Source organism: Euwallacea fornicatus, chromosome 19 (genome assembly GCF_040115645.1).
Source record: "Euwallacea fornicatus isolate EFF26 chromosome 19, ASM4011564v1, whole genome shotgun sequence".
Taxonomy (NCBI): domain Eukaryota; kingdom Metazoa; phylum Arthropoda; class Insecta; order Coleoptera; family Curculionidae; genus Euwallacea; species Euwallacea fornicatus.
In genome coordinates, this window is record NC_089559.1 from 3,565,139 (window position 1) to 3,592,896 (window position 27,758).

Sequence of the window (27,758 nt, forward strand, 5' to 3'; positions counted from 1 at the left end):
GTGACACCTCGGGGGTCATAAACTTGACGCCAAACGAGGCAGGAGTTGCGTAACAAGGTGGTCGAAATTCGGCTTTAAAGTGCGAAATATTATATCCCTTCCACGCAACCATCAGAAGTTTGACAAAGGCCACGGCTCAATAGCACTTAATCCTTTTCACCAGGTTTAAGTAGCTTAAGTCCCCTAAATGCTTCAGCATCATTGGTGGCTAGGTTTACATCCACTTCCTGACTATATGTTATGGGTACTTAACGATTTAAACCTTTTAAATCTTCTAATTTATGTTTTCGACGTGACGGGACGTATCACGAAGTAGATACCTGGTGGTATGTTTATGGTTTTAAGTTTCAAAGAGGCATCTAAATCTAAACAAACAACACCTTTCTATTAGGAGAAGCTCTTTGTTATATGCAGCGGTTATTGCTGGGTTTACCACACCATTCGAATTTGATGGATGATGGTCTTGTATCCTTCACCTGGTTTTTTCACAATGGTGTCGTTTATCATTTGGCAATTGTTAGTGAAGTTGTTCATAACCAGTTTCGATTTTCGGACCGTGATTTATTTATTTTAATTTAAATCCTTCGATTTTAATTTTTAATTTTGTAGTCGTTTGACCATCAACCGCCCGGCGAGAACACCACACATTTCCAATTTAATTTAAGGCAAAGAAATTAATTAATTTTATTAATTATTTTAATTAAATAATTTTTAATTTCACCCTTAATTTTTCGTTCAAGTCCATTTACCATTGTTTCACTTGACCTTTCAATAAATTTAAGTCTTCCAATTGCCAATAATTTAATTTTAGTTTAAATCAATAAATTGCCCTTCATGCAATTTGAACTTTAATCGTTTTAATTTACAGTTTAATCCTCGATTTTCCTCTTATACGTTTACATCACCACCTACAGTTAAGTTTAAATGTTGTTCAGATTGCTTCTGATTTATTTTCAATTCTGAAGTTTTTGGGTCAACCCTATTGGGCTAGATCTTGAATAAAACTGTTGGAGGTGTGGTCTTAAGAGTACAATACTTTACGTCTTCATGATGGTTGCCCTGGGTCCATGACTTCGACCTACCTGATTTTAGGTCTTCCTAGTATTTAAAATGGCTCCTTGGATGGCACTGATCCCCCAACATAAATAGATAGGTGCGTGAAGTGTTTTTCTTGTGGCATAAGGGACTTTTCCAGATTTCATGGAAAAACCTACAGTGAACTTCCCTTCCAACTTCAATTGGGACCTTCTGCGTCCGGTGAAGCTGATTAGATATTCGGCCTGTCCGCTAAAAAGTGTATTTTCGACATCCTAGAAAAAAAAGGGCTTCAAGTGAAGATGTACATTAATTCTTGTGGAAATAGGTATTCTTTCCGAGTTTGTGCATAGCTCATATATCGAAAGAAAGAAGATGATCTTCACCGACTCCACTGGATAATTTGTAGCGCTCTCCTTACATCTTCTTCAGCCAGCTTTGCCAATGTGGAAAACTCTGGAGGGTTCAACATCGCATACATTAATTTTGTGGACTTTCCATGAACACTCGTGAGGTGCTAGAGATTAAATTGATTGCCATGATCCAATTGTATCCTCTTAATATGGATATCGAAGAAGCGATCTTCACTAAATTTGATGTCGTTGAGAAAACAGCTGCTCTTAATGTGAGCCCAAATAAAGTACAGTCAGATGATCCTAGGTACCTGAGTTCATTTGACTGGCTATACAAGAACTCATATATTTCTACCACAGCTACCTGTATTGAGTGGTTCCAAGTTCGGAGCTCGCGTCTAAATTTTGAGTTGTGAACGTAAGTAAAGGTGTGGTTTCAAGAGTTCAAGAAGATGAATTTAATTTTGTTCAGAAATTATTTCAATGTTGTTCCTTTAAGGGTTCAACCGACGATTTTCAAACAATGAATTTTGCTGTGTTGCATGAAGTTTTGTCCTATCTTTTTGGTACTTCAAGCAATGGCGGCAAAATTGGAGGAACTGATGTCATGGTAATATCTTATGTGTTATAAATCCACCGGTGTATGCCGCATCCGACGTTATAAGGGTCCTAATATATGGCGATTGCACTTAAAAAGTGGGGCGAACTTGACATTGAAATGCGCAGGCGCCTAAGTATGTAGCCATTTTTAATTCAAAAATCGCGTTATGAAGCTCCATCGTATAAGAAAAATATCCACACAGTAACAACTGCCGAGCAAAAGTAAAAAATTATGTGAAATTTAAATAAAAATTTCTATTGTACTGATTTCTTATACTACCTCGCATTGAGCGCAGCGAGAGCTCAACAGCCAAGTACGTCAGTTACCCTTTTGAACATTGGAATATACGGACTATCTGGTTCATATAAATGAAATTCTAAATATTTTAATCTATTGGTCTTTAGAGACAGCATAAAGCTTATTTTAGCCCATCACGAAACACAGAATAAACCCCGCAATTCCAGGACTATAATTTCTTATTACCAGCAAACGTAATGAGGAGGTTTCAATTCGCTTTAATCACGTTGGAACCTCCCCCTGTATTACGCAGACAAGGGGGAACGTGCATAAACAGCGAGATTATCCATATTTGATTGCCGTATACTTTTCTTCTAGCCAATTTGCTCGAAATACATATTTAACCAACGACCAAAGCAGTAATCCGACTTTTTACTACAAACTTGACAATTTCACGAAACATAAGATGGAGGCCGGTAATTAACCTTTTCGGGAGCGGGGAGTATCGGCCATGGCGGCCGACTAGCCCCTGGTCACTAAACGCCGAGTGGGTGGGCTACTAAAGTGATATCAAGTGCCTGTCTACATGCCGTGTCGCCACCGTTACCGCAGCTGGTCGTGATTGATAGCTCCACTCAACCAAAACGAATGCCAGACCACACACCAGAGCTAACTCCGCCTCCTATCAAGCTCCACCTGGTTACATCGAAACCACGCCCTTTTGGACGAGCAGTGCTTCCTGCTTCACTATTCTGGAGGTCAGTCTCGTAGCGGCTACGTCGTATTTATGTTGTAGATTCTCGTGAAGAGTTAGCCGCTGGTCTTTTGTTTATTTTTGGTGATCAGTGCGGTGATTCGGGGGGGATGTTGCTGGGTGCGATGCCCGAGGAATTGGTGGTGGTGCCCACGGGGAAAACGCAGCGCGCCACTGACTTTTCCATTGCCGCTATTATGGCTAAGACTGCCAATCCGTCGGATAAGAGTGATGGGGTGCCTGGTGATGGTGAGTATCCAGATTGGTAGTTTTTTTCTACTTTATGGTTCCGAGATTTGGTGATGTTTCAAGAGGGAAATGTTGCAATCAGAATCATCTAGTTATCAAGAACGACCCTGATGCTTAATCAACGAAACCGGTGGTGGGGCAGTGGGCAAAAATGAAGAATGAATGAATTTGAAGATCCTGTATCTACAATCGTTTAGCATCAATTGCATTTTCAAAGATCAGGGATCCAACTGCTTGAGTAGTTTCTGGTAAAAATATGTTTTAATTCGAACATTCAATATATTTGCTGCAGAGAGCATGAGGGCGAACGTACTTGAGCAGATGCCTTCTGTTCTTTCAGTCGTGCTATAAGTCACTTACTACTCGCACTTGGTGGTCAAATTTCAGTTTCCGAAAATTCCATTGTTCGGAATGCTTCCGGAAAAACTGGAAATTACGACGTTCGTGGTAATTGTTCCTAATAATAACAACGTTGCTAGAGTATGAATATTTGGATCAAACCTTCGCAAATCAAAATTTAATTGCATATTTTGAAACGTCAAATAAAGTAATTTATGTAATTCAAAATCCATGTCTGCAGTAGAAAAATTGCAAGTTGGTGTGGGCTATAGAGAAGCGAAGTTTTAGTTGAAACATAGTAGTAGTACGTTAAGGCCTGCCGGAAAGAGTCCAAAAAAAAAGAATCTCATTCACAAATAAAGCCATGAAATCAAAACCACGAAAATCATAGATTCCAGTTTTTATTGATATTTCCGGAAGTTTTTCGGCTTTGTAAGGCTGAAATTTGATAACTATCCAAAATCGCAGCTTTGCCTCTATTGACCTCATAACACCCTGCAAATTTTGAACAGAAAGTTTTTACACGTTAGTTCAGGGTAGGCACAATTCAATTGAAATTTCAGCATTTTCTCCTTATTTTATTTATTTCACATAATTCTTCTTTGTTTTTTCTTTAATTTCACAAGCCAAAACATCCCCCCCTCCCCTTCCCCATCTGTCTCTCTTGCTTTAATTTCTGGGGTGAAAGTGAATGGAAATGATGAATACGTGTGACAGTTGTCGTGGCTGATAACGTGTGAAAAATTCTTGTTTTGCAACAAAAGTGCCTTTTTAGAGTGAATAATCAAGCTATTTTCCTTAACGTTGGCAGAACTCAGTTGAATATTTTCAATAACATTACGCCAATTTTAAATTATTTCTAAATTTCTCTAAAATACTTCTGCGAATAAAAACAGGGCACATTTACTACTTATTAAAATCAATTAAAATTCTTGAAAAAACGTTTTCTTGCCATCACAAGGCAAGGCACTTTTAATTTAGTCGAACATTTAATTAAATAGTTAGCCGTCTTGTTCAAACTTACTTCTTTTCCAAATGAACAAAGAAGAGAAATAAAATATTTTGTTGAAATTTTCAGTAAAAGTTTCGATTTAAATAAAAGCGAATTTTCACAAAAATTTCCCTTTTTGCAGCCGCTTAAATTCAAAATTTCTACTATATTTCTGAGTCTCCACATAGGTCAAAGAAGTACTTGGAAATGGTCAACAAATGCTATGCAAATTTATCGTGAACATCAACGTTTTCCTAGTTCTGGAAAGGAAAACCTTTGAACTCACTCACGTCTTAGTTCGTTTCTTTTCTGGGTCTCAAACTGATATTACATTATAAAAACCATTCAAAAACTGAATAGAAAAGATATATCAATGGGCCACTGACTTATAAGGATTAATACATAAAGTTTAAGTTAAACAAATTTTAAAGAGTTCACTATTACGGAAAAAATCAGAGTTTAGGGACATTGCCCTTCATTTGAAGCGTAACTTGGAAAACAGGAGAGATGTGACGTAGCTTCTTGGATTATTATTTATTCAGAAGTTACTAGCGCCATCTAAGGAGGGAAATTTAAATCTAAATCTCTAAATTTGAATTTAAATTTCCCGCCTTAGGATCCCAATGCACTGCACATTTGCATGCAATTCTAGACACATTTTACAAACATAGATATTTTCCTTTTTATTCAATATTTTTGGTGAAATAGAGTTTTTAGATTTCGCAATAAACTAACCTGAACGAATCTTTTTTTCCAGATCAATTATTCTCCTATTCATCCTCCAGTAGAAATTCCACATTTTCTACAGTTCACAATGGAGGTTCTAAAATCTGCGTCTAACTAAAGTTTTCTTTCCAGGTGGTTTATCACTGGACGACGAGGAAGTATTGGAAGATGACGAAATTGAGGTGGACGTGGAGGAATGCTCGGACACCGATTCGGCCCGAACGCCAAAACCGAAGCCTCGCCGACATTCTCCGTCAATGTCCGATTGCGGATCGGAATGTCCTGCCGATCTCGATCGGGAAAGTCCGGATATCGTGCCGGAAAAAGCTTCAAAAAAGACTAAAATTCTTTGTAACTGTGAGGAACTCTTAAGCGTCGAATGCCACCTTGAAACCAAAGACCTGTGGGATAAATTTCACGATTTGGGAACTGAAATGATCATCACCAAAACTGGGAGGTGAGTTTTTTGTACATTGTGAGTGAAAGTGTGGCTTTCAGATGCTTAATGAGCTTTATTTTCACGCTGCAAATTTCTGCTTGAAATAAATGATATGTGCAGGGCGGGCAAATTTCGATATTTATATAGGAATTTGCGGCAATAACAATCTCCTACAATTACCGAGATTTCGTACGTAAACATCGAAATTTGCCCACTTTGTACACAGTTATCTTGAACAAATCGGTACACAATTATAACGGTTTTTGTTAATAAATGACTAAGCTTTACATTCCTAAGCAAATTGCCCTGCAACAACTGCAGATTTTTTTTTTATCAAAACAACGTTCTCCAGGGAGGGAAAAGTAAAACTTTCCATAAATAATTACCTTGGTCGTTAATTTCCGTTATTCCAAGTGGATATGGGACATTAATCGTGCCGGGATACCATTATCGTCCCATATACGCGAATTATTATCTCTATGCGTAGATAAATTATTTCGGCCTTTAATTAGGTAAAAGCGGGCTTGATTTACGTTTATAGGACTCAGCGACCGCCATTTTCCTGTCCAGATCGATATGGCAGCACATCTCTAATTAATATCCAGAAAATTAAACAGCCCCACTTAATTGAAACAGCATCATTCCCCCCTCAATTTTTGCTTGTAATGGGGTTGTTGGGACATCGATTCGCCCCTTTCATCCGACGGCAGTGATTTAGAAGTATCTATACCATCTAAATTAAGTGCACAGGATTGGACTTAGTTCCGCATACCTGATGACGCAATAAATGAGGTTCGCCTTCCCCATATAGGCATTGATTTTGTCGAAATATGCGAAAGTGAGAATGAAATTTCTGGTGGCGTTTATTGTGAAATTTCTTGAGCAGTCGCTGCTGCCAAAAATTTCATTTAAGCTCTCATATGCTCTTGAATCTAAAGCCTTAGTGACGATTCTTTCAGGTTTCCTTAGTCTCTCAGTCGGACGTTTTTGGGTGATGTGAGGTTATGACGTTACAGTCGCGTCATCACGTATGCGTTCATGTCCAAATCAGTGTATATGAAGTCCGGTTCTGCGGACTTTTCCAGCAGCTCGGAATTTTCAGTAAATCTATTCCTTGGGCTAAACTCTAAGCGGATTTATACACTTCTGTTCATTGATTTTTCCCCTGTAAAGTCCGGACAAATTGCCTTTCGCTTTCCCTTCTTCCTCAAACGGACGTGTTGCCGTCTTTATTTATGGTCAAGGTGAACTTCCAGAAGGACAATTTCATTGAATTTGGGTGTGCTTGTGTGGCCAGCTGTCTTGGGATGTAAGGCATCGTTCTTATCTTTTTGTGTTGTTAGAGGGAGTGAGAGAGAAAGAAGGTGGGACAAACACGAAAAGAGACGGAGAAAATCACACAGAGAAAAAGAGACAGGGAGAAATATCGAGAGAGAATTTGAATTTTGTTAAGATTTTGTATGTTTTCAGAGGGTTTTTAAAATTCTCGGAAGGATTGGATTTGATGATCTGTTAAAAGACATAAATTACGGATATAAATTCCTCAGAAACTATTAAAAAGTTCCATGAAATATCGCCTTAGAAGGAGGTGAATCTCTAGAGGCTATTGAAAGATGCTTGTTTCCGCAATTGTGCCAAAAACTTCTTAAAAAATTTAAAAAATCAGTAAAACACGTTCACTTCGCTTAGATGATGATGTTTCGATTCTATCCGCTTCTAGAGGACATTCAAAGTGTGCTTCGTACGATAAAATGATCGAAAAACAGGAGATTAAAATCTCCTTTATTCCCAAATGCAGGTGATTATATTTTGTGGAAAAACATAAAATAAACTATGACCCTTTGGACCTGACAGCCAAAACGTTAATTTCTCATGGGCCTTAGGGCATTTCGGGTTTGGAACTGCGCTCCCTGAAAGCTTTACGTTCGCCCAATGTTTATGGAACCGTTTTCACTTGTGATCTACCGATTTAATTGGATTTCAACGTATCCTGCGTTTATTTGACTTCAGGTACTCACAAACCGAGATTTAAATATTTAGATCTAGACTGTGTGCATTCTCCAAATCATCGCCCTCATAGGCCAATGAATATACACAAGAATCAATTTGCGTTGAAAAGAGTTACAACAAGGCTTCGATAATAATTGATTCCCTTCGGGGTGAGTACTTCCGCCCTTAACCCTCGAGGAAATAACAATAATTGCGAAAGCCGGTGCGGAATAAACGAGGGAGGGTGTGAAAATCACCCTGAAATTGCGCATATCGAATATACATTACAGGCCCTGTATACAATCAATAATTACGGAGTTAAGGCCGAAATCGAGATGTTATTCCATGGAAAGGGAAGGCGAGGGTGAGTTGACTTCCCCCTCGTGTTCTCCCTCTCGATTATTGTCCAATTTAATTCAGGATGATTTAGTTTATTACCGCTTATCTTCGATTGGTGGATGAGCTTGTTAAAGTTAATTTCACCGAACAAGTGGTCGAGCTAAATTGAACGGGGATTTATGATTTTGGTAAGATCAAGTAAATTGTAAATCAATTCGGGTTAGTATGTAGCTGTGCAGTTCTTAATAAACTTTCTTTTTGAGCTCTGAAAACTTTTGGTATACACGTAATCTCAAAAGTGGAGCAAGGGGCTTTTCCGGTTCCTTTTTAGAGAATTGCTGGTGTTCTAAATTTTGGGAATTACACCAAATTAAATAAAATCCCTCCAGAAACATTAGAGGCACGTTGACGCCACGGTCACCAGATTTGTCCCCATTTGATTATTATTTATGACGAGTTATGAAAGATTTAATTGAACTGATTGATTTGAATTGAACATGTGATACATAATTATAGTCAGGAGAAAAATTTAATTAAAAAATGTGAAAATCACTGTGTTGGAGAAGAGAAAAAGTTGCGATGTTGCAGTGTTAAAGGTTTTGGGTTACCTCGCCAGATAAGCTGATGAAAAAATAAAAATATTTTTTGCTAATGTCAGTATTTTCCAATGCCTCCATAAAAAATTGCCGTTTTTCAAATTTCAAAACAACACATTTTTGGTCTCTAGTCTGCTCAAACTAATATTAAAATTCGACTCTAATAAAAAAAAATTTTGATAATCCACCATAAACTCGAAAAGAACCTTCTCGAAAACCGTCCTTGTCAAAACACTGCAATTCAAGGCTGCCAAACGCGCTTATGGTCGATTCTGAACGGCAATAAAGCCCAATGGGTATTGCTTTCAGACGAAACCACCTTGGACAATTGGTGAATAGTGGAAAGAGTAAAATAAACAGTGGACAAAGGCCTTTAACGGGGGGGGGCCGCCTAATAAATCACTGGGCCTTCAGCGTGGACCTGGTGGGTGGCGCAAGAATTCTGCAAGTGCGTCACTTTACGATTGAAAACGACGGACGTGGATCACCTTTTATAGTACTTTAACATAAATATTGTCAATGTCGTGGTTGGAAGGCCCAATGGTCGTAAAAAGAGAAATTCGAGTCGTTTTTGAGTTGCTGTCCGACCTACAAGAATGCATGAAATCAGGGCTTAAATGGGTTTTGTTGACAGGTCGTTCGTTTCTTCCCCGCCCCAAAGTCAATGGAAAGTGCAAATTACAGTCGCATTAGAGACAGGGAAGGTTTGTTCAGAATGTTTAAACTTTTGTTGATTTAAAATATTAATTTTGCTCAGAAAGTATATTGGTTTACTCGAAAAATGTATTTAGAACACCGTGTATATTATTGAACATTTTAAATCTACCTGTCACAGGGAATCGATACAGTTTTGTGTACCTGCCATCACCAGTTTCCAAGATAATTCTATCTATTAGGGACGCAGAAGCTTTTATTTTTCAAATAGAACATCCTGAGTATTATTCGTTTCTTTAAACTTACCGATTCTATAATTGTGATTTTTTAAAATTTATATTATTTATAGAAGCCTTTAAAGATTTCTAAATTTGCTTCAATTCCCGTTCACTTGTCGCCTTCATTCCCCCCTCTAATTCACCTTTGTTGAGTTTCTATTAATTAATTCTTCAAACCACTGGTTGACGAAACAATACTGAAGTAAGGGAAAAAAAATTAATATCAGTGCCGTAGGTTCTTTACAATCGCATTAAGATTTTCAAAATTTACACCTGTTTCCAAAGTTGATTGAATTGCGGTTTATTTCTCTTCACCATTCTCTCCTCAAACACGCCTCTTGTTTGGCCCTAATGGAAATTTCCAATTTACTGATTGAAGAGAGAATGTAGTTCAGCACTTTATTATTGTCAGTGGTATTGGTTGTGTGTAATCAGAGTAAAAGAATCCTTACAGGCATGTTTCTAAAATTTGCGTGAGTTCTGGTTACATTTCCTCTTCTATTCTCCCGACTACTACGCCTCTGTTCTGAATCAAACTCTTCAAATCACTGACTGAATTTGAGTTCGGAACTTTGAGAAAGTTGTAGAGAAAGCTACTTATCAAATTTATGCGTAAGTAATTGACGGTTTTTCTCATTTTCATTATTCATAGAGGCTTTTAAGAGTTCTTTTATAGAGTTGATGGATTATCATGGGCGGTATCAATGATACTTAAATTAAGCCCACAATCCATAACAAATTAAAGGCGCATATAGAAATCGAGCAGAAGTTTACGTGAAAATGACTGTAATCAGAAAGCAAACAATGAAACTTTCGGGTGATTGTATAGGCGACGCCAGAACCAAACCGTAATTACCATTAGGTCCTTTTTTTTGGGGGCCTAAAAGTGCCATAATGCGTTTCCAAGTGGCTCCTGTGTCCGACGGAGGTGTTAACAAAAACACCTATCTGTGTATTGTAATAAATGAGGAGAGAAAAAAAGACAGGATGCGCCTATGGTTATCGCTTTGTGTCAGAAAGAGATGGAGGACACCTGGGGACATGCGAAGCAACCATTAACCAACGGCGACATTTGTTAAACCTAAAGTTATGTTTACACTTAAACGCCGTCCTGGTAATGGCAGTAATTGTTTTCAACGATACATCAACCGTAGGTGGAGCGGCTTAATTCAATTTTTCATGAAAAAAACAGCGATGAATAAGTGAAAAATCGAAACGTGGCGTGTGAACGTGCCTTCAAGAGGAGGTGAAAACCTCTTTGTGAATGCTACAACGGTTCTAAAATTTGATGAATCAAGGGACTCCTTTACAACTTCTCAAATTGTTGATTAGACTCTCTGTTGAGACTCTAATCAAATTCTTCATATCATTAACTGAGAAGGGAATAGTGAGGTACAGGTATCTGGGAATGTTCATGGAGAAGGTTGTTTACAACCTCAGTAGATTTTTTTTGTTAACTAAACATGTTTCCAAATTTGATCGAGTTCCGGTTTACTTCTCATGACCATTCTACCTCCAGCACTTCTCTGCTAACTTTTGATCAAACTCATCAAATCGCTAATTGGCGAGAGAATAAAATGTGGAGTCTCAGATCTACTTTTGAAGTCACGTTACGCCTTTGATGATTTCTTCACGATAATTCAAAAAGCTGAGTCTTTCATTTCAAGTCCCATCACGCCATGCTTTAGCCATTTTAGTAATAATTTGCAAGAGTTTTTGAGTGACAATGGCGTGATCAATAGTTGGTAATGTACACTTGTTATGTTTACGTTATAGTTGCCATTCTCATTGGTTTTGAACTGCAAAGACATGCATTTCTGCAAGTGCAGAGACGTAGAGGTTCGGAACTATAGAGGCGTACATTTTCGGAACTACACGTACTCATCTCATTTCCTTTCTAGAATTAGCACAATTCTCTAACCCCCCGCTACTCCGGCTAGTTTCGAACTATAGAGGTATATATTTCTGGATGTACAAAGATGTACAGGCTCGAAACTACAGAGGAGTACATTCTTGGAACTACACGCAGTCATCTCGGTCCCTCTGCAACATTGGAGCAATTTTCCAACCTTTCACCGTTTTAGCTGGTTTTGAATTATGTATATAGGCGTTTTTTCTCGAAACTAAGGAGACGTACATTCTCGAAACTACATGTATTCATCTCGTTCCCTCTGCAGCATTGGCACAATTTTCTAATCCTCCACCAATCTGGCTGGTTTTGAACTATACAAGCGTACATTCTCGAAACTACAGAGGCGGACATCCTCGGAACTGTAGTTCTACGGGTACGTAGTCATCTCGTTCCCTCTGTAACATTGGTGCAATTTTCTAACACTCCACCGTTTTAGCTGGTTTTGAACTATAGAGGCGTACATTCTGGAAACTATAGAGGCGTCCATTCTCGAAACTACAGAGACGTACATTCTCGAAACTACAGAGGCGTACATTCTCAAAACTAAAAAGGTGGACATTCTCGGAACTGTAGTTCTACGTCTAAGTAGTCATCTCGTTCCCTTTGTAACATTGGCGCAATTTTCTGCCTCTCCACCACTTTGGCTGATTTTGAACTATAGAGGCGTGCATTTCTGGAGGTCTACAGACGTACAGGTTCCGAACTACAGAGGCGTACATTCTCGGAACTGCACATAGTCATATCATCCCCTCTGCAGAATTAGCGCGATTCTCTACCCCCCACCAATCCGGCAATCCATTTTGGGGCTTCAATTAATTTCCGCCTTATCTGGACAAAAAGCCCAAGGAAAACAAAACAAGAGCCTGCAGATAGCTTTATCATCGGCACATTAAATTCGGTTGTCGGAGCACCTGTAAACGTTTCCTTGTATAAACACGGTGCTTCGTAAATCTACCGGGGAAGATTTTCGAATCAGATAGGAAGGCAAATTACAATTTAATAGGTTTTTGGGTGCTGATGCCACTTTCATTCAGAATCAGGTGGCCGGAATGGTTCTCACTGCGTTATTAAGTCATTTATTTCGGGGGCAAAACCTATTTTTGACCATTTTGCCTGGAGAGAGCGTGCGTAATTTCCCATCCTGCATTTAAGCACTTAATAGGCTTTTATTATACAGGATTCCTTAGTATCAAATTTGATTGAAAAGAGGTGTTTGGAAGTAGGTCCCTATATTAATAAACGTTTAACGAGCAGTTAAGTAATTACCAAGGGTAATTAAGCCGCTAATTTGGCAAACATGCAAATGTGAATTCCGCAAAAGACATTCCCTATTTTATGCGTCCGGTTGTTAATATGATGTATGATGGACAATAAACCCGAGTTATAATGTTAAAGCCGAAGAGGTGCCTATCCCTTTGTTTCACGGGGTATTGCAGGGGCAGATGGGTGTCAGCTGGTTGCTTGACTCTAGATTAATGACCGCATTGTAATTAGGCATCGCATTTAACACTAACCACACCACTTCGGAAGCCAAAAACCCATATAATGGAGCGTCTATTTCGGAGGCGTTCGAAACACAACACTTAAGCCATCAATGGAGCTTATGGCTGTTAATGGACCACACAAATGACCCCGCGTATCGAAATACACATCCTTTGTAAGAGAAGTTCTCCAACGCTTGATTGATGACAGAGCGAAGGCAGTTTTTATCAATTTGCTGCGAGATTTCATAAAAGAAAATGGTGAAAAGAATAGTAGAGAAGAGGGAATTCTTCAGTATTCTAGCTTCTGCTAAACGTGTTCTAAGGCAGGTACACCTGTAGGTATCGCAAACAACAAAAAAAGCACAATTTTGTTGATACACCACCGATGAAAAAAATTTAAAAATGAACTTCATGTTTTTTTCCAAAGGCAGCGCCACGGCGACTAATGCTTCTCCGTATAAATTCCATTGGCGTAAATGTCTTTTCCTCCACTTGAAAAGAGGTTTAGTTCATTTAAATTTTTTTAGATTATATTCAATTGCCGAAATCAAGTGAGTGTGAAGAATTTGCGTTATATTGTTTATTAAATTTCCTACTAACTGTATAATCGAGTATATAAAAATAGGAAAAATTTCATTAAGTTTTTGTAAAAATCTGAAATTCGGGGTCATCCTTGACTGCCATAATTGCACTAAAGTGAGCGAAATCATTTCTACAAAATGTATTAAAATTTCCTACTTTGATTTTCAACTGAATCACGATCTAAATTTGCCCAAAAAACATCAATTCGGGACTCAGGAAGGGGCTTTCCCTGTTTTTGAGACAGAAGGAAAAAATGCTCTCTGACCTTGTTTCCAATAAAAACTATACCAATGAGGTTATTTTTAGAAAGTGTTTATCTGATTTCTCAGGTGCTAATATCTCTAAAAAAACGTATAAAAATGCGTAAAAATGAACGAAATTAAAAAGAAATCTCTCCCAAATGAAAACGTCTGACACAGAACACAGATTCAGCGTATCTAGAAGCTTCTCCAGCATAAACTTGATCTATAATTAACCTCTTTCTGGAAATTTTTTGTGATGTAGAATGCTCCTTGCAAGTGACGTGAATGTCACGTCGTCTTATCGACGTTGTATGTTATAGAATCATGTTGCCACATTATATTGACGTCGCTCAAAAGTCAGTGACAAAATTTGTGTAAAATGAAAGCGGTTTGTTAACAAGAACACAATACTTTCCAACCTATAACGTTACTGTCCAACAATGGGGCGCAATAATGGGTATCAAACCCAGGACAATATTTCAAAAGTCGGTAACGACAGAATGTGTGGGTTCGCTGATTATGGTTGAAATGTAAATAAATGGAACAGAAATGGGAGGACAGATGTAAGAAGGACACAATAGTGGTAACGAAGTGGCACAATGTCACACAATTCACACGGAGCCACATTCAATTCCAATTTTTTGTCTTTCATTGTCCGGACTCTACCAAGTTCCGAGATATTTAAGCGAGCAGTATGTTGTGTAGGTTGTGTCAATACAGTTTTAACCATCAGAGCTCGCCAATTCCTCCCTTATCTAAGCAATGAAAGCGTGGATTTTTCGTAAAGTTTTATGGGTCGTAAAACATATCGGTATATGATCTTCGGCGAAAAGTTCAAGTCGGAAATTAAACGAGGTGTTTTTCGCTTTTTAACGGTCTTATCTATCAATTTATGTAAACGTGTGTGTGTAGAACACACCTCCTTTTCGATAACCTTAGGGAAAGTACCTGTTTATTAGTGGAAAAATTCGAGATTCAGGAAATTGAAAGCGAAAATACAGTCGTATTTCAATGCAAATACGTTTATTATTATGGCTTATCAGCTATGTTGAGTAATTTCTAGTGTGGCACTTAAAATTTAAATATAGTGGAGGTTTTGAATTGCAGATTATTGGTTTATTTGGAAGCACCTTTCGAATTCGTGCGCTACTGCTTCAAACTTGTTACCGGGTTCTCAGGAGCTGCGAGTAAAACCAGGGACACACCTTCAAGCGCAGTTTTCAATATTTTTAAACCACTCACTTAATTTTTTTTATCTGCGTTTACCTAGATCATTCGGCAATGGCGTGCATAGACTTTTGAAATGTTTTTTTTTTCTTTCAGAAAATTTTTTCCATTTCAAAGACGTTTCAAGCGATATTTTTTAGTTTCAGAAACATTTTCTAGCCTGTTGAAAATTTCAGGATTACCCCGCGCCAATGATCTTTATGCAGTTCTGAAGAGCATCAGTTCCTCTATAAACCTCGACTTGTCAAGTTTTTTCGGGTATAAACAGAGGCGTGCCAGACAGGAATCTAGGGAAGCAAAGTCTTCAGGAAGGAATTCTTATTTTCTGAATCCTAAGTAAATCTCTAAGAGGAACTAAACAATAAAAGGGTTGTATGTACCTTCGGAGTCAACGTACGGTCGTGATTTTTATGTAATTTTGTAGTGCAGAACTCTCGTTTCGTGTTTTGAAATTTTGTATGAATATCAGTAATAAACAGCGGCGTGAGAGACAGGAATCCGGAGGATTAACAATGCGTGAAAGAAAATGTTTGAAAATATCTTATCTTCGGTAGTAGCCACGTCAGGCCAAGTACTTTTATATATTGTTGTAGCGCAGAGCTTTTTCTTTCTCTAAACCTTGATTTTTTTAAATAAGTTTACAAGTGAACAGCGGCGTGTCATATATCGTGGAATTAAAATTTATGGGACAAACCGAGCAATTTTTTTTTGTCATTATTCCTTGGACTTGGTAAAGGGGCAAGCTAGAAAATAACTGGTGACTGGATCCGTTACAAAATAACTTCTTGATTTCAGAGAGTTTCATGCAGACCAACCATTTGTCCCTTCCTACGTAACTCATATACAAAAAATTAATAACTCGGTCTGCCGCTATTCGAAAAACCGGTGCATCAGGGCCCATTTGACCATTTAAACGGGTCATTTATAAGAGATGAACAGATAAGGCCTTCGGAACATGGTACGTTATTTGTCAAAAGCATTTCCCCGCATGATATATGCCTGATATCTGAAAATTACTAGATATAATCCGATGATACCGATTTATCATCGTTGCCATCTGAAAGACGGAAACCTCGCCGAGTTACGGTTATGTGAAGCCGGAAGACTAGAACTCGCCTCTTCACTGAATTATCGTCGTTATAATAGACATGGACGGTTTACTGCTTTAATGGCTTTATACGTGTGTGTGTGTGTATGTGTGTGTATGTGTGTGTATGTGTGTGTATGTGTGTGTGTGTGTGTGTGTGTGTGTGTGTGTGTGTGTGTGTGTGTGTGTGTGTGTTTGTATGTGTGTGTACACGAAACGAAGAAAACGAGCTTTTAATAATCTTCTTCTAAGCAACAATTAAACTGCATTAAACCGTATTGCCCTTTCTGAATTTAACCAAAGAGCATCATCCCCATCCCCCGGTCGGCGACTCGCGCCGATCGATGGGGCGGCAGATGCTACCACGCCCCTTCGCGCTGCCGCCCCCCACCGCCGCCACTCCCGTCCCCCTTTCTGTCACCAATTTACCCCCCACCGATAATTAATGAGGCGGCGGTCGCAACTGAAACGATAATTCCATGATAATGGCAACGCGCGAACTGCCGTCATTATTTTCGGCCCGTTGGTATCATACGATGTGCAAATAATGTCCGCCGATTTGTAGCCGATAAAACTGGACAAATGCGCGAAATATCGCAGCGCAGATAGGTCAACCGAGACATGACATGACATGCGACATTGATACGTGACATATGCCAATATCACGCGTCACGTCTCAATGTCAACACTGCCATAGAATCCTACTTTGTCCGATATCCTCGAGTTTAGAATCTTCCGGGATCATATCGGAACAGAATTTATGATCTGTCAGAAACTTATAGGGTTACACATTGACTTTGTTTTGCTGTGTTATACTTTACAATATTGTATTATACATGTATTTTGAATGCTGGTGCTGTCAAACGACGCGGAGAAACAACGGGCCAGCTAAGATCTGCATTTGACGAGTGACATACGTCAATGCCACACGTGTCTTCTGTCAGTGCCAGTGCCGCCATCTACCTTGAACCTCACTACTGTCGAAATGAGTGCGAATGATTGAGTGTAATCGCGTTTTTGCCGGGGGCATTTAAGCTGTCTGCCGGTTTGATTAATGTACCCAGATACAACTAAACAATATCCTGGGGGCCTTGTAGCGAAACTATTAATTAAGCGAATAAAAATAATTATAGCGACTTAAAGCGATGCAATTATCTCGAATTTCTGGATTATTATCGGCGGGTAAACGTGTCACAGGCGAAGATTAATGAAATTTTGATACATGAACGTTAAATGTGGCGGTACGCTTTAAACGAGAACGTAGAATGAATAATTTGAATCAAAGTCAACTCGAATAATCTGGCAACATTCCAAGGTGGTGACAGAGTTAGTTTCGAACTTGACAGCTGTCAAATGTTCGCCATTTTGCATACTTGACGTGTAGGCATTAAACGAAGGCACAGAATTCGGAATGGCGGTTGATGGCTTAAATCATCTACACATATAAGTAAAAAGTGCAAGTTGGATTGAGACAGGCTTGAATAATAGAGCTGGTCCCACATTGCAAGATGCCATGAACTAATTTGGAAAATGTAATCATTGGCCTATAGGCGATGCTTTTTAACGGCTATTCCAATTTTGAATATAGGGAAATTTAAACGAATTTTACATGATCAAACCAGTAGCGTACACTTCCCATGAAATTCGAGCATCTAGTAAATGCTGAGCCGCTATCGTTTTCTTTTTGTTTTAGTGCTGAAATTCCATTTCTTCCCCATGGAAAACTCAGCATATTATTCGATTTCCCAGTGGCACTAAACATATACTTCATTTGGATCCAAATATGCCCCACGAATTTTCAGCGGTTTTCCAAATATTTCAAGAGTTATCTCTGCGCGTCCTGGGGGAAGTACCCTTTCCAGGGTATTTTGCGGGTCGCAGGGGTACTCCCTAGCGGCTCGCAATTCCTCAATGGAATTTTTGGCTGTTTCTCTCACATCCTAAAATTATTTTGACGCAACATGTTATACATTTTAGTTTACTCGAGCTTGTCCACTTTTAATTGCGTGCTCTTTTTTTCACCAAGAGAACAAGCAAGATTAGCAAGTCCGTTCCTCGAGGCTTACCTTCCACTAATTAAGGCAGAAATAATTAACTATTATTGTAAGCTAGGTGCGAATAACTTGTTATTAAACGGACTAAATTATTGCATGCAATCAAACGGGTATTTATAATTAGACACTTCTATCAATGGACTTGATGATTAGACCTGAGGAACAAGTTAATTTAGTAGTTGTTATAGTGGTAATTAAATACCTGGCTATTTTTAATAAATAAGTTGTTACGGGGTTATTTATTGCAGAATTTAATTGTGTATTTAAGTTTCTACAATGGGGTGTTTTTCTAGGAGCCACCGAAGGGAGATTCCGAGAAGTTTGAAGAATAATAGCCGTCGGTTGCGTGTTGATGAGTGGCTCCTTGGTGCCTCGGCTAACAGCCTTATAATAAGCCAGTAAAAATGCATTAAAAGCCGATGATACAGCGGTTTTCGGAAACGTTCGTATGCAATAGATTGCTAATTAGGAATACGCGACTTTCCCATTACGGGCCTTATTCCTACTTCCGGCGAAACAAATTATGAAAACAACCAACAACGCTGTTAACTCGGAATTCGTTTACAGCCCATAATTAATAACTCAAATGAAATATGCTAATGTTGCTCAAACAATGTAGGTATGCGACCTTCTGGGCCATGAACCATTAGGCGGGGCGTTGAAACCGAAATAAGGCGCAAAGTTGACGGCGTAAACGCGTCCAAAACTCGTTTTCCTCCGGTTGTTAATGCACGTTCCGAAAATACGTGGTGTTAAAATGCCCAAATTACCTTCATTCCGAGGCGACAGCCTGTAATTTTGGTTTCCTTTGCCGCCTCGGATCGCGTGAGCAAAGCCCTTTTCTGCCCAAAAAAAAAGGACGAGCTTTATTCATTTTCCAACTTGTCTAGGCGTTGACTGACACCCATGAAGAAATACTTCCATTTCGGGCATTAATAATACCATGCCAGCAATCACAGATGTGGGAAATTGTGCTAGACAGCTGATGCAACTTAGAGCGGCAATACCATGTCAAAGACTTCATGCATAGATTTAACGATAGAAATAGGGATATACTCCGTACATTTTTCGAATTGTTCTTTGAAGTCAATACATCGTCAACCGTTCAAATGCCTCAAAAAATTTATTTTTAGTTTGTTGAATGTTGTACCAGTATTCTTCAGCAAAACTTGATTCTTAACACCGCATTAGAGGACGTGCAGACGCATTTTTTGAAGAATTATTAGAATTTATTGGCGGTTTTAATTTAATGACTGTTAGTGATGTCTTATATCAGCTGTTTCACCCAAAATTGGAAATTTTTCGTTTTCCCATTCAATTTTCGTTTCTTGGATTATAATTTAATATTTTTTGAACGGCATTAAATGCTTTTTTGAGCACTATTTTTGGGAAAATTGGAGGGTTTTTTTGTCAAAGGGTGGCTGGAAAGTCGAATTTGTGCGAACTCAAATCGTGGAGAATTTCTAAGGCAATTTGGAAATGATCCTATTGTTCTTTTTTACTCTCATTTCAACTTTGTATTAATTTTAAAACTTTTCTATGAGAACGCCATTGCCAAACCTCCCAAATCCCATTTTTGTACGTGAATCTTAGTGACGTGAAATCTTCCTAAAGAGAAGGTTTTGAGCTAAATTTTGTTGTTTCAATTTTCATTAATTTTCAAATCCTTCTAGGCACGCTACTGATTGTCATGGTCTCTGACTTTAATCTCTCAGTAAAGTCGGGAGTCTACTTCGTTTTCGAGGTTTCCAAAAAATATTAAAAAAATACAGTTTTGAATAGTAAATGTCTTCTGACTCTTTAACAAGTTTTCAAATCGTTCTGTAGAAACGCCACTGATCTAAGTAAAGTCAGCTAGATAAGTCTCCGGTTTGAATGTGAATTTTAGTAGTGTTCAGTTATTACTAAAGATAGTTGCATATCCTAAGAAAATTTCAAGAAATCTGCTTATATTTTCCAACTCAAATAATGCTTTTTTACATATAAAGGTGCCTGATAATTACCTTAATTATCCTTAACAAATATTCTAATTTGATGTTGATCTTGCGAACCAAATGCGGCATAATAAAATAAGTAGAGCAGCTAACGTGACAATAAAACAAGCTCCTCTTGGTTTATTGCAAGCGAACATATGTCGAGCGTTGATTGTACCCATTGCCATTAGGGCCATATCAACCCCAGCTGACCCATGACAAGATTACTGCTGATCAATTTGTCCCCTACAGGTGCAAAGTAATCTTTTCTTTATTACAGGCGCATGTTCCCGACAGTGAGAGTGTCCTTTACTGGCATCAGACCGGACCAAAGATACGCGGTTCTGCTCGATATTGTCCCGGTGGACAATAAGAGGTATCGATATGCCTACCATAGGTCTTCTTGGTTGGTAGCAGGAAAAGCGGATCCTCCAGCTCCATGTAGGATATACGCCCATCCTGATTCGCCATACTCGGGGGAGCAGCTGCGAAAGCAGGTCGTGTCGTTTGAGAAGGTGAAATTAACCAACAACGAAATGGACAAGAATGGACAGGTTAGTTTCGGTTAGAGTTTTAATTAGTACTGAGTTTTGTCGCAGAAAAATGCGATTTTAATTGGTTTCTTAGTGGAGAATTTATTAGTGGAACCCAGTTTGCTGGAGGGTTTAACTATATTTTCTACATTTTTTGGTATTGTTGAGGGCCAAATTAGATGAGTTATTGAGGAGAATTTTACAGGAATTTGATTTCTTTTCCGGCCTATTCTAGACAAATTAGAGTTCGGATATTAAGAAAGTTTCTGTCCATTACTATAGATTATTTTTAAAAATTCCAAGAGTTTATGAAGTTTAAAAATTTGCACTCTCCTAATGGAAGTGTGTAGAAAGTTTCTTTTCGGTTGAGAGAAGCACTTATATGTACCCTTAATGTACTGAAAATGGGTGCTTAATACGCAGCTCAATTTCTCGATTTTGGGTAAAAATATCAATGTATTTCCGTGTCTCACTAACACTTCTTGAGGATATAGCGAAACTTAAAAATTCCTAACTCTCTAATAAACGAATCTAAAGGATTTATTTTTTGATCATAGATCCACCTACATACATATTTTCTCACTACACCGGGAGTACGAGCTTAACCCGACTCTTAAGTCTCTACTTCTGGATTAGAGTAGAAAGTTAACTCTGTCATTAAAAACCAAACCACATTAAAAAAAAATTAAACTCCCTAATGATTCTTCTAGATTAATCTAGAACGTTTCTTTTAGACTGAAGGAAGTTGCAGTTAGTACTGATTAATCTACTCACTCAACCAATACCGATGCAATTAGCAATTCATGCATTTCATACTAGTTAAGATTTTTCTACCTGCAACTCATGCTAATGATTCTACCGACTAAGCTAGTTTTTAACATCTTAATCCAGATTTTTCGAAATTCGGAGTCGCTGACGATTAATAAATAGAAGTAATAAAACTATTTATAAGAAAATATTAAAAAAATATATAAAAAGATTATTTTAAAAAATAAACAAAATATAAAGTAAAACCCGGAGGAACATAAGTAAAAGAAAAAAAAAAAAAAACATTCGCGTCTGGTTGTAGCAGTCCAAACAAGATTTCATGGTTCGCTTGATGGTTCTAGTGAGTAGATCGACCAGTACCGATATTATTAGCGGTACTATATTTGCAGCAAATTAGTAGAGAAAATGAAGAAAATTTCGTACTTTCAACACTGGTTTAATACTTTCCGTTCTTCTTAAGACGGGTTTGCGCATAAGCAAAATCCACGGATGGAAGTGATTTCCTTGCGCATAGTTTATAGCAGATTTAGTGGTGTGCGTGGGTGTGTCCAGGGTAACTGGTGGCCTCAATCCGGGTGGTCCTCAAGCTCTTTACGGCAATAATTTTCTATACTTGTTCTTCGCTCTAATTTTATGTATTTTCTATTTGCGGGTTGTTATTATTGGTTGCCGTCAATATATTATTCCGCGTGTAATTTATATGACCCGTACATGGCGTGTAAAAGCGGCAACAATGGGCGCTACCACAACTAGCCTTTTGACCAGTGGTTAAGTGGTTATTTCAGGCCCCCAGCTGAGCAACAGTGGATTTTTTACTTGTCATTATAGCGTAAACCCGAGGGTAAATATTAGGTGTTAATTGCAACAAATCAAGCTTCGGTGTGTTTAATCAACACACGGTTGGCCCGGGGCCAACCCAATCAAAGTTATTTTCACCGTGAGCCAAACAAATTTTTGAACAAATGTAGATCTATCAACGTACATATAAATACCCGATTGGAATGATGATTTTAAGTAATTTTATGTTTCGCTACCTACCCGGTGGATTTATGCCTTTTCGGCCGGTAGGACCGGTGTCTGGTGGTCAGACAAATTTAGGTGTCAGTCCGAAATTTATGGGGTCCGAAGTAACTCCGAGGAGGCATTTAATCGCTCATTTCGATCTGGTTTTACCAACAAACTCACAAATTAACTTAAGCATGTGCTTCGGTTGTAGTTCATTAATTTCCTCAGTGGTCGGGATTATTAATTGCCCTAATTAAGCCCTCATCCCCCAGTACTTACTCCATTGATTTCGCTTTAAACAAAGTGAGGAAGACGCTTTGCATGGCTTGAACGTGCATGTCAGAAAATGCATTTTTCCACTCCTTGTACTGTTTTTAAGTCTTCTTTGGCTCGATTGAATGCTATTGAAGTTATGCGCGACACGCACTGCGTGAGCTGCATTCTCACACTAGTGAACAAATGTGCAAACACGCAACATGCAGTTTAAGATCGTGAATGGATAGATGGATAAAAAGATAATTTCATTTATTCGAGAGTAAAAAATTCAATTGTAATTCTGTACAAAACGCGTTGCAATTTGGTGTTACATCATAATCTAAGTTGGTATTGGAAACGGGAAGAAAAGTAATGTGGACGCCATGTTCATGTTTATCAAAGTATTGCATGATACTGAGGCCATAATTAGCGTGTTAATGAACATGATAGTGATATGAGACTGAGTATAATTTTTTTTTTAATTAAGAGGCAAATGAAGGGATTAAGCAAAATTAAAAACGCAAAAAGGATTAGGAAGTTGGGGTCAAGAAATCAAAAAAGGGTAGAAAGCCTAATAAAACAAAAAATAAGTGAGTCATTTGCGCGACAAGTTGAGAATAAAGGTCAGCAGATAAGGCATAGAGTAGAATAAAATGAAATAAAAAAATTATAGACAGACAGACAATAATAGACATGAAGCAAAACAGAATTAAAGAATTGTGGCGAAATTACTTAAAAATCACTAAAACGTGCGCCTAAATTAAAGCGGGTAAAAGCATCAAAATTAACAAAAATCTTAACAAAACAAGGGCAAAATGACGAAAAAATAAATTAGCGGAAGTAAGAGAACCGAAACGAAATCAAAGCTAGATGTACCTACGCACCTTATAAACTTACAAAATAAGACTATAATTAAGGCGAACAAAAGTGGCAAAAATCTTGTCAAAAGTAGACGAAAATTCGTAAGGCCCTTCAGCCATACAAAAGAAATACAAGGTTCATGTAAGAATTTCATCGTTCTCCTTGTTAAAATCGATGAATTCGATAACAAAATTTTCGTATAATTCGGAGTAATCCGGAGCCTAAACTTACCGTTTTCGGTCTACTTCAGATCTCCTATGTTGGCGATATTTTGCTGGACATGTTTCGAAATGTGGCAAGCTACACTTCACCACGATATTCTTCAGACCCTCATTACTTACTGAAGGGATCGCGGTAATGTCCATGAATCAAACCCATCAGACCGAAATAAAAAGAGAACCAAAGAGGGCTTATTAAAATTCAAAATTACGATTATATGACGGTATAAACTGAAAAGTGTCACAGTGGTTATAAGCCTCTCGCTGGGTGCCTTAACAAAGTGGTGGTTCTTAGAGGAGAAGGAGGACGATTATCCGCCTACGGAGGCCAGCGGGTGTCCGAAAGGGACAACAAATTTCTCACCTCCGGATTGAAATATTAACGATTGTCCGGCCCGGACCAGAGGGGTGCCCCGGACCAGCGGGGCTCTTTAATGATTGTCGTAAAGTACCGCGTTAAATTTAATTTTAATTCTTCGATGATTGGACGTCGTTAAAAAGGCGCGTTTTTACGATAAACTTTGTTTATGTCGCGCCACCTAGCGTTCTGAGATGGTCCTCGCATTTAAATCGAATTGTATATTTTCGTTCTTTATGGTAATGTTATGGTCCCCTCGAACCTCTTAGATATCATACACGAAGCACCAATGACTTTAAGTTTTAATTCACGCGTTTGCAGCTCCGCTAAAATTTATTTATAGAAACTTGCAAATATAATCAAATCTTGGTCGATTTTAGGGTTGCTAGATGGTGCCACGTGCAACAACTCTCGTTTGCCTTTTCATGTCCAACTTACATAATTCATGGCGACCTTAAAAAAATGCCTACGTCATTGTTTGAGTACGAAATCCAGACCTAAATAACCCGACCTGCAGGCGTTAAGAGTCATTTTTAGCCCGCGTTTAACAGCGACACATAATAAGCTCTATTAGGGCCGCACACGAAATACCTAATTCTTTTTTTGTTCGAAAAAAGTTGGGGAAATTGCGTTTCCTTTCGTTCGTGTTTTCACGTCAACCACTGGGAAACCCTAACGTGATTTATGCCTTTTAATATATTAACTCTGTAAGGTGTCTGTATGTAGAATTACAGACTTTTACAAAGTGATTCGCCATAATCCTTTCCCTGAAATACATTCAACGAGAAGAAAAAGCCTAAAGCCTGTAGGAATGAGCACGATTGACGGATCTAGAAGGGCTAAATTCAGCAATCAACTGGATTTAGCAGGCCGTTATACGCTCTTAAGACAACGTTTGTTGTCAGAAATACGTCGTGAGCCGGCGTATATAAAAGTTGAGGGGGTTATGGTGACGTCACTCACTATTATTTCGACGTCATGGATTAAGGCTGATAATTAGAGAACAAAGGTGGAGAAAGAAGCAAAAAAACAATGCTACATCCACTTCCTCGAGATAGTACCAGGTAACACTGGTAATAGCACCAGTAGTCGTAGAAGTTGTGAAGTGGGGCCGAAGCACTATGATTAGGTCGTTAAACTTCTACAAATTGAAAGATTAATAGGTATGAAGGAAAATAATTTAAAGAAATGTGGGTTGGTTAGTGAAAAATCGAAAAAGCAGGGGAAAAATTATCATTTCCTATAACTTGTTTTTTTTTTCATTCTTGACTATACTGAGAAACGAGATTCACCAGAGACTTTTTTGAATTTGAAAACTCGAGGATTATCTCAAAATCCAAAATTAGAAAATTGATTTGGCCAATCTTGAGTTGTCCAGCGTGTGGGTGGAAAAATGTCAATTCATTTACAGGGCAATGCCAGTTTTTTACACTATATTTGAAAGTTCTTGCTAATCCTCAAAAAAACGCTAACTGTGCCACTGTCTCCAGTTGAATATAAAATCGCACTAATGTGGATAAACTCTATACTTTGAAAACCAATTTTTAGAAATTCAGGAGCGCATTATGAGGGGATGAAAAAGTCGTAAAATTAAAGAAGAAGTAACTGTCCTTCCATATTACCGGTTTTTTAGATTTTTAGAGCGTTCTTAAACGAGGGTGCCTAAAAATACACAATCCAGTTACCAAGACCTCAGTTCCTTAGGCCCTTCATGCCTCATTAACAGCGACGCTCTAAGTATTTCAATTAGTTAAACCTTTTTTAGAATAATCGTGTAAATCATATTCTCCTGTTAACAAACCCGCCAGATCTACGTGCAATTTTTGCGAATCGCGCTACTGCAAAACCCATAGGCGTAGACAATCTCTTCGGATTTCTTAGACTCATCTCCAAGCGTTGGCTGCGCAATTTCCGGGGAAGAAGGCGTTTGGCCCTTTTTCAAACTTTGCACGGTGGTCTCTACTTAACCCATGGAGCACCCATTAACGAAATATACAGATTAATCATCTCGCTGAGATCTGCGAGCCTGCGCAAACTTGGTAGAAGTATATATTTTTAGTTACTACAAGCTTAACTCAACAAAACGGCAGTTCATCACGATATGCAATCTAAATTACCATTCCCAGGCAATATCTTACACAATATCAAGTATTTACCTACATGTAAGCCGCGATTCACACATGACCATAAGGCAAACTCTATTACACCAGTCAAATGAGATAGATAGCAATCTGGCGCGAAGCGATACAGTTATGGGGCCTTTTTAATTGAATAAAATAAATAAAACATTGCGCAAACATTTTTTTTTTAACAAACGATGTAGTACGTATATCATTTACCCAGATAAGTACGTAACTGGGAGCGAGCGTATTGCATGATTTTATATTTTTAATTAAACTTTTTATGGCTCTGGTATACGGTCTAAACGGACTTGTTTTATTGCCGGGGAGATTAAAGTGCTTAATTACTTTAAGTACACTCTTTATCGGAAATGGAATTAGCGACCGCAATTAACCGGTTAAATTTGACGAATATACTCGCTGAAACTTGACCGCCTCATGAGGGTAATAAGCGGGTTCTATGAAATAGTACCAGCAACAGGTAAACAGATACCGACTTCAATAACTCTACCTACATGACGCAGATGCGAAACTTTTTAAAAATAATTAATTACCTCTCTAAGTAAAAGTCAGCAAGTTGAAAAGTGCACTTTATCGACCGTTTAAGCCGGGTTTTAACCGAATAAAACGCGAAGTTTACGGTCTCCGAGTCTCACCTGTTCGATTCAATGGGTTTCTTATAAATTGTACAAACACCTGAAGGGGCCAAACAAACGCGCCAGCTCTATTCACGCCCGAAAATAACCGGATAAATAAATCTGTTTTTATCGCTTTATTTTTATTGTTAGAGTTTGGATTTAAAAAAAATTAAAAAAGGAGTGTGCGAAGAGTAGCGAGGATTCGGGGTCAAATATCTTCAGATCGGCTAGCAATGGGTCGATCTCGGCCGTATCATTCGATTTTCTATGAAAAACTAGCTGAGAATGAGTTGAAAGACCGGGGCTTTTTGTTGCAATACAACGAAAGAAATTTCGGTTAAGCCTCTCAAGAACGGTTAGAATTAGGTCAGTTTTTGTGATCTCATTCGGTTTCTTGAGGAAAACTATATGGGAATAGGTCCAAACTCGACGAGTTTAGCCCTAAAAATAGCGAAGTTGCAAAACGGAAAAGTTGTCGATAATTATCTCAACAGTAGTGAGAGTTAATTTTGGCATTAAATATCGAAAAAGTTTTTTGAAAGAACCTAGCTGAAAAATAGCCCAAATTGGGTGGGTCTCCGTGGATAAAGTATTAAATGTCAGTGAAAATATCTCAACAACAATTAAAGGTACATTCATCAATTTTGGCTCACTATTCGCGTCTTACGGATAAGTATTAAAAATAATCCAAACTCGGGTGATTCATCTACAACAGTAACAAAATTATGAAACGAGGAGGTTGAAAATGATCTTTAAAATTATTATATGTAATTTCATTGTTGATTTTCTTCGAAAAATAAACTTGAAGTGATCTCTAATTTATTCGACCTTTCTCGAAAAACAATTAAATTCCACTTTCCT

The 27,758-nt window shown here is 38.2% G+C and overlaps 1 protein-coding gene across 2 annotated transcripts in view; it reads left to right on the plus strand.

The window, feature by feature from the left end:
• Window positions 1-2,991: 2,991 nt before the first annotated feature.
• The window catches only part of LOC136345313 (T-box protein H15-like), a 33,894-nt gene continuing 9,127 nt past the window's right edge, over window positions 2,992-27,758 (plus strand). Inside the window, exons 1-3 of one of the 2 annotated variants that reach the window (XM_066293479.1) lie at window positions 2,992-3,229; window positions 5,418-5,742; window positions 20,422-20,695. In XM_066293479.1, coding sequence (XP_066149576.1) covers window positions 3,091-3,229; window positions 5,418-5,742; window positions 20,422-20,695 — 738 coding nt within the window. In that variant the 5' untranslated portion in view covers window positions 2,992-3,090. Of the gene's footprint in view, window positions 3,230-3,335; window positions 3,478-5,417; window positions 5,743-20,421; window positions 20,696-27,758 lie in introns of those variants that run through there. The other variant, XM_066293480.1, reaches the window with a different exon arrangement.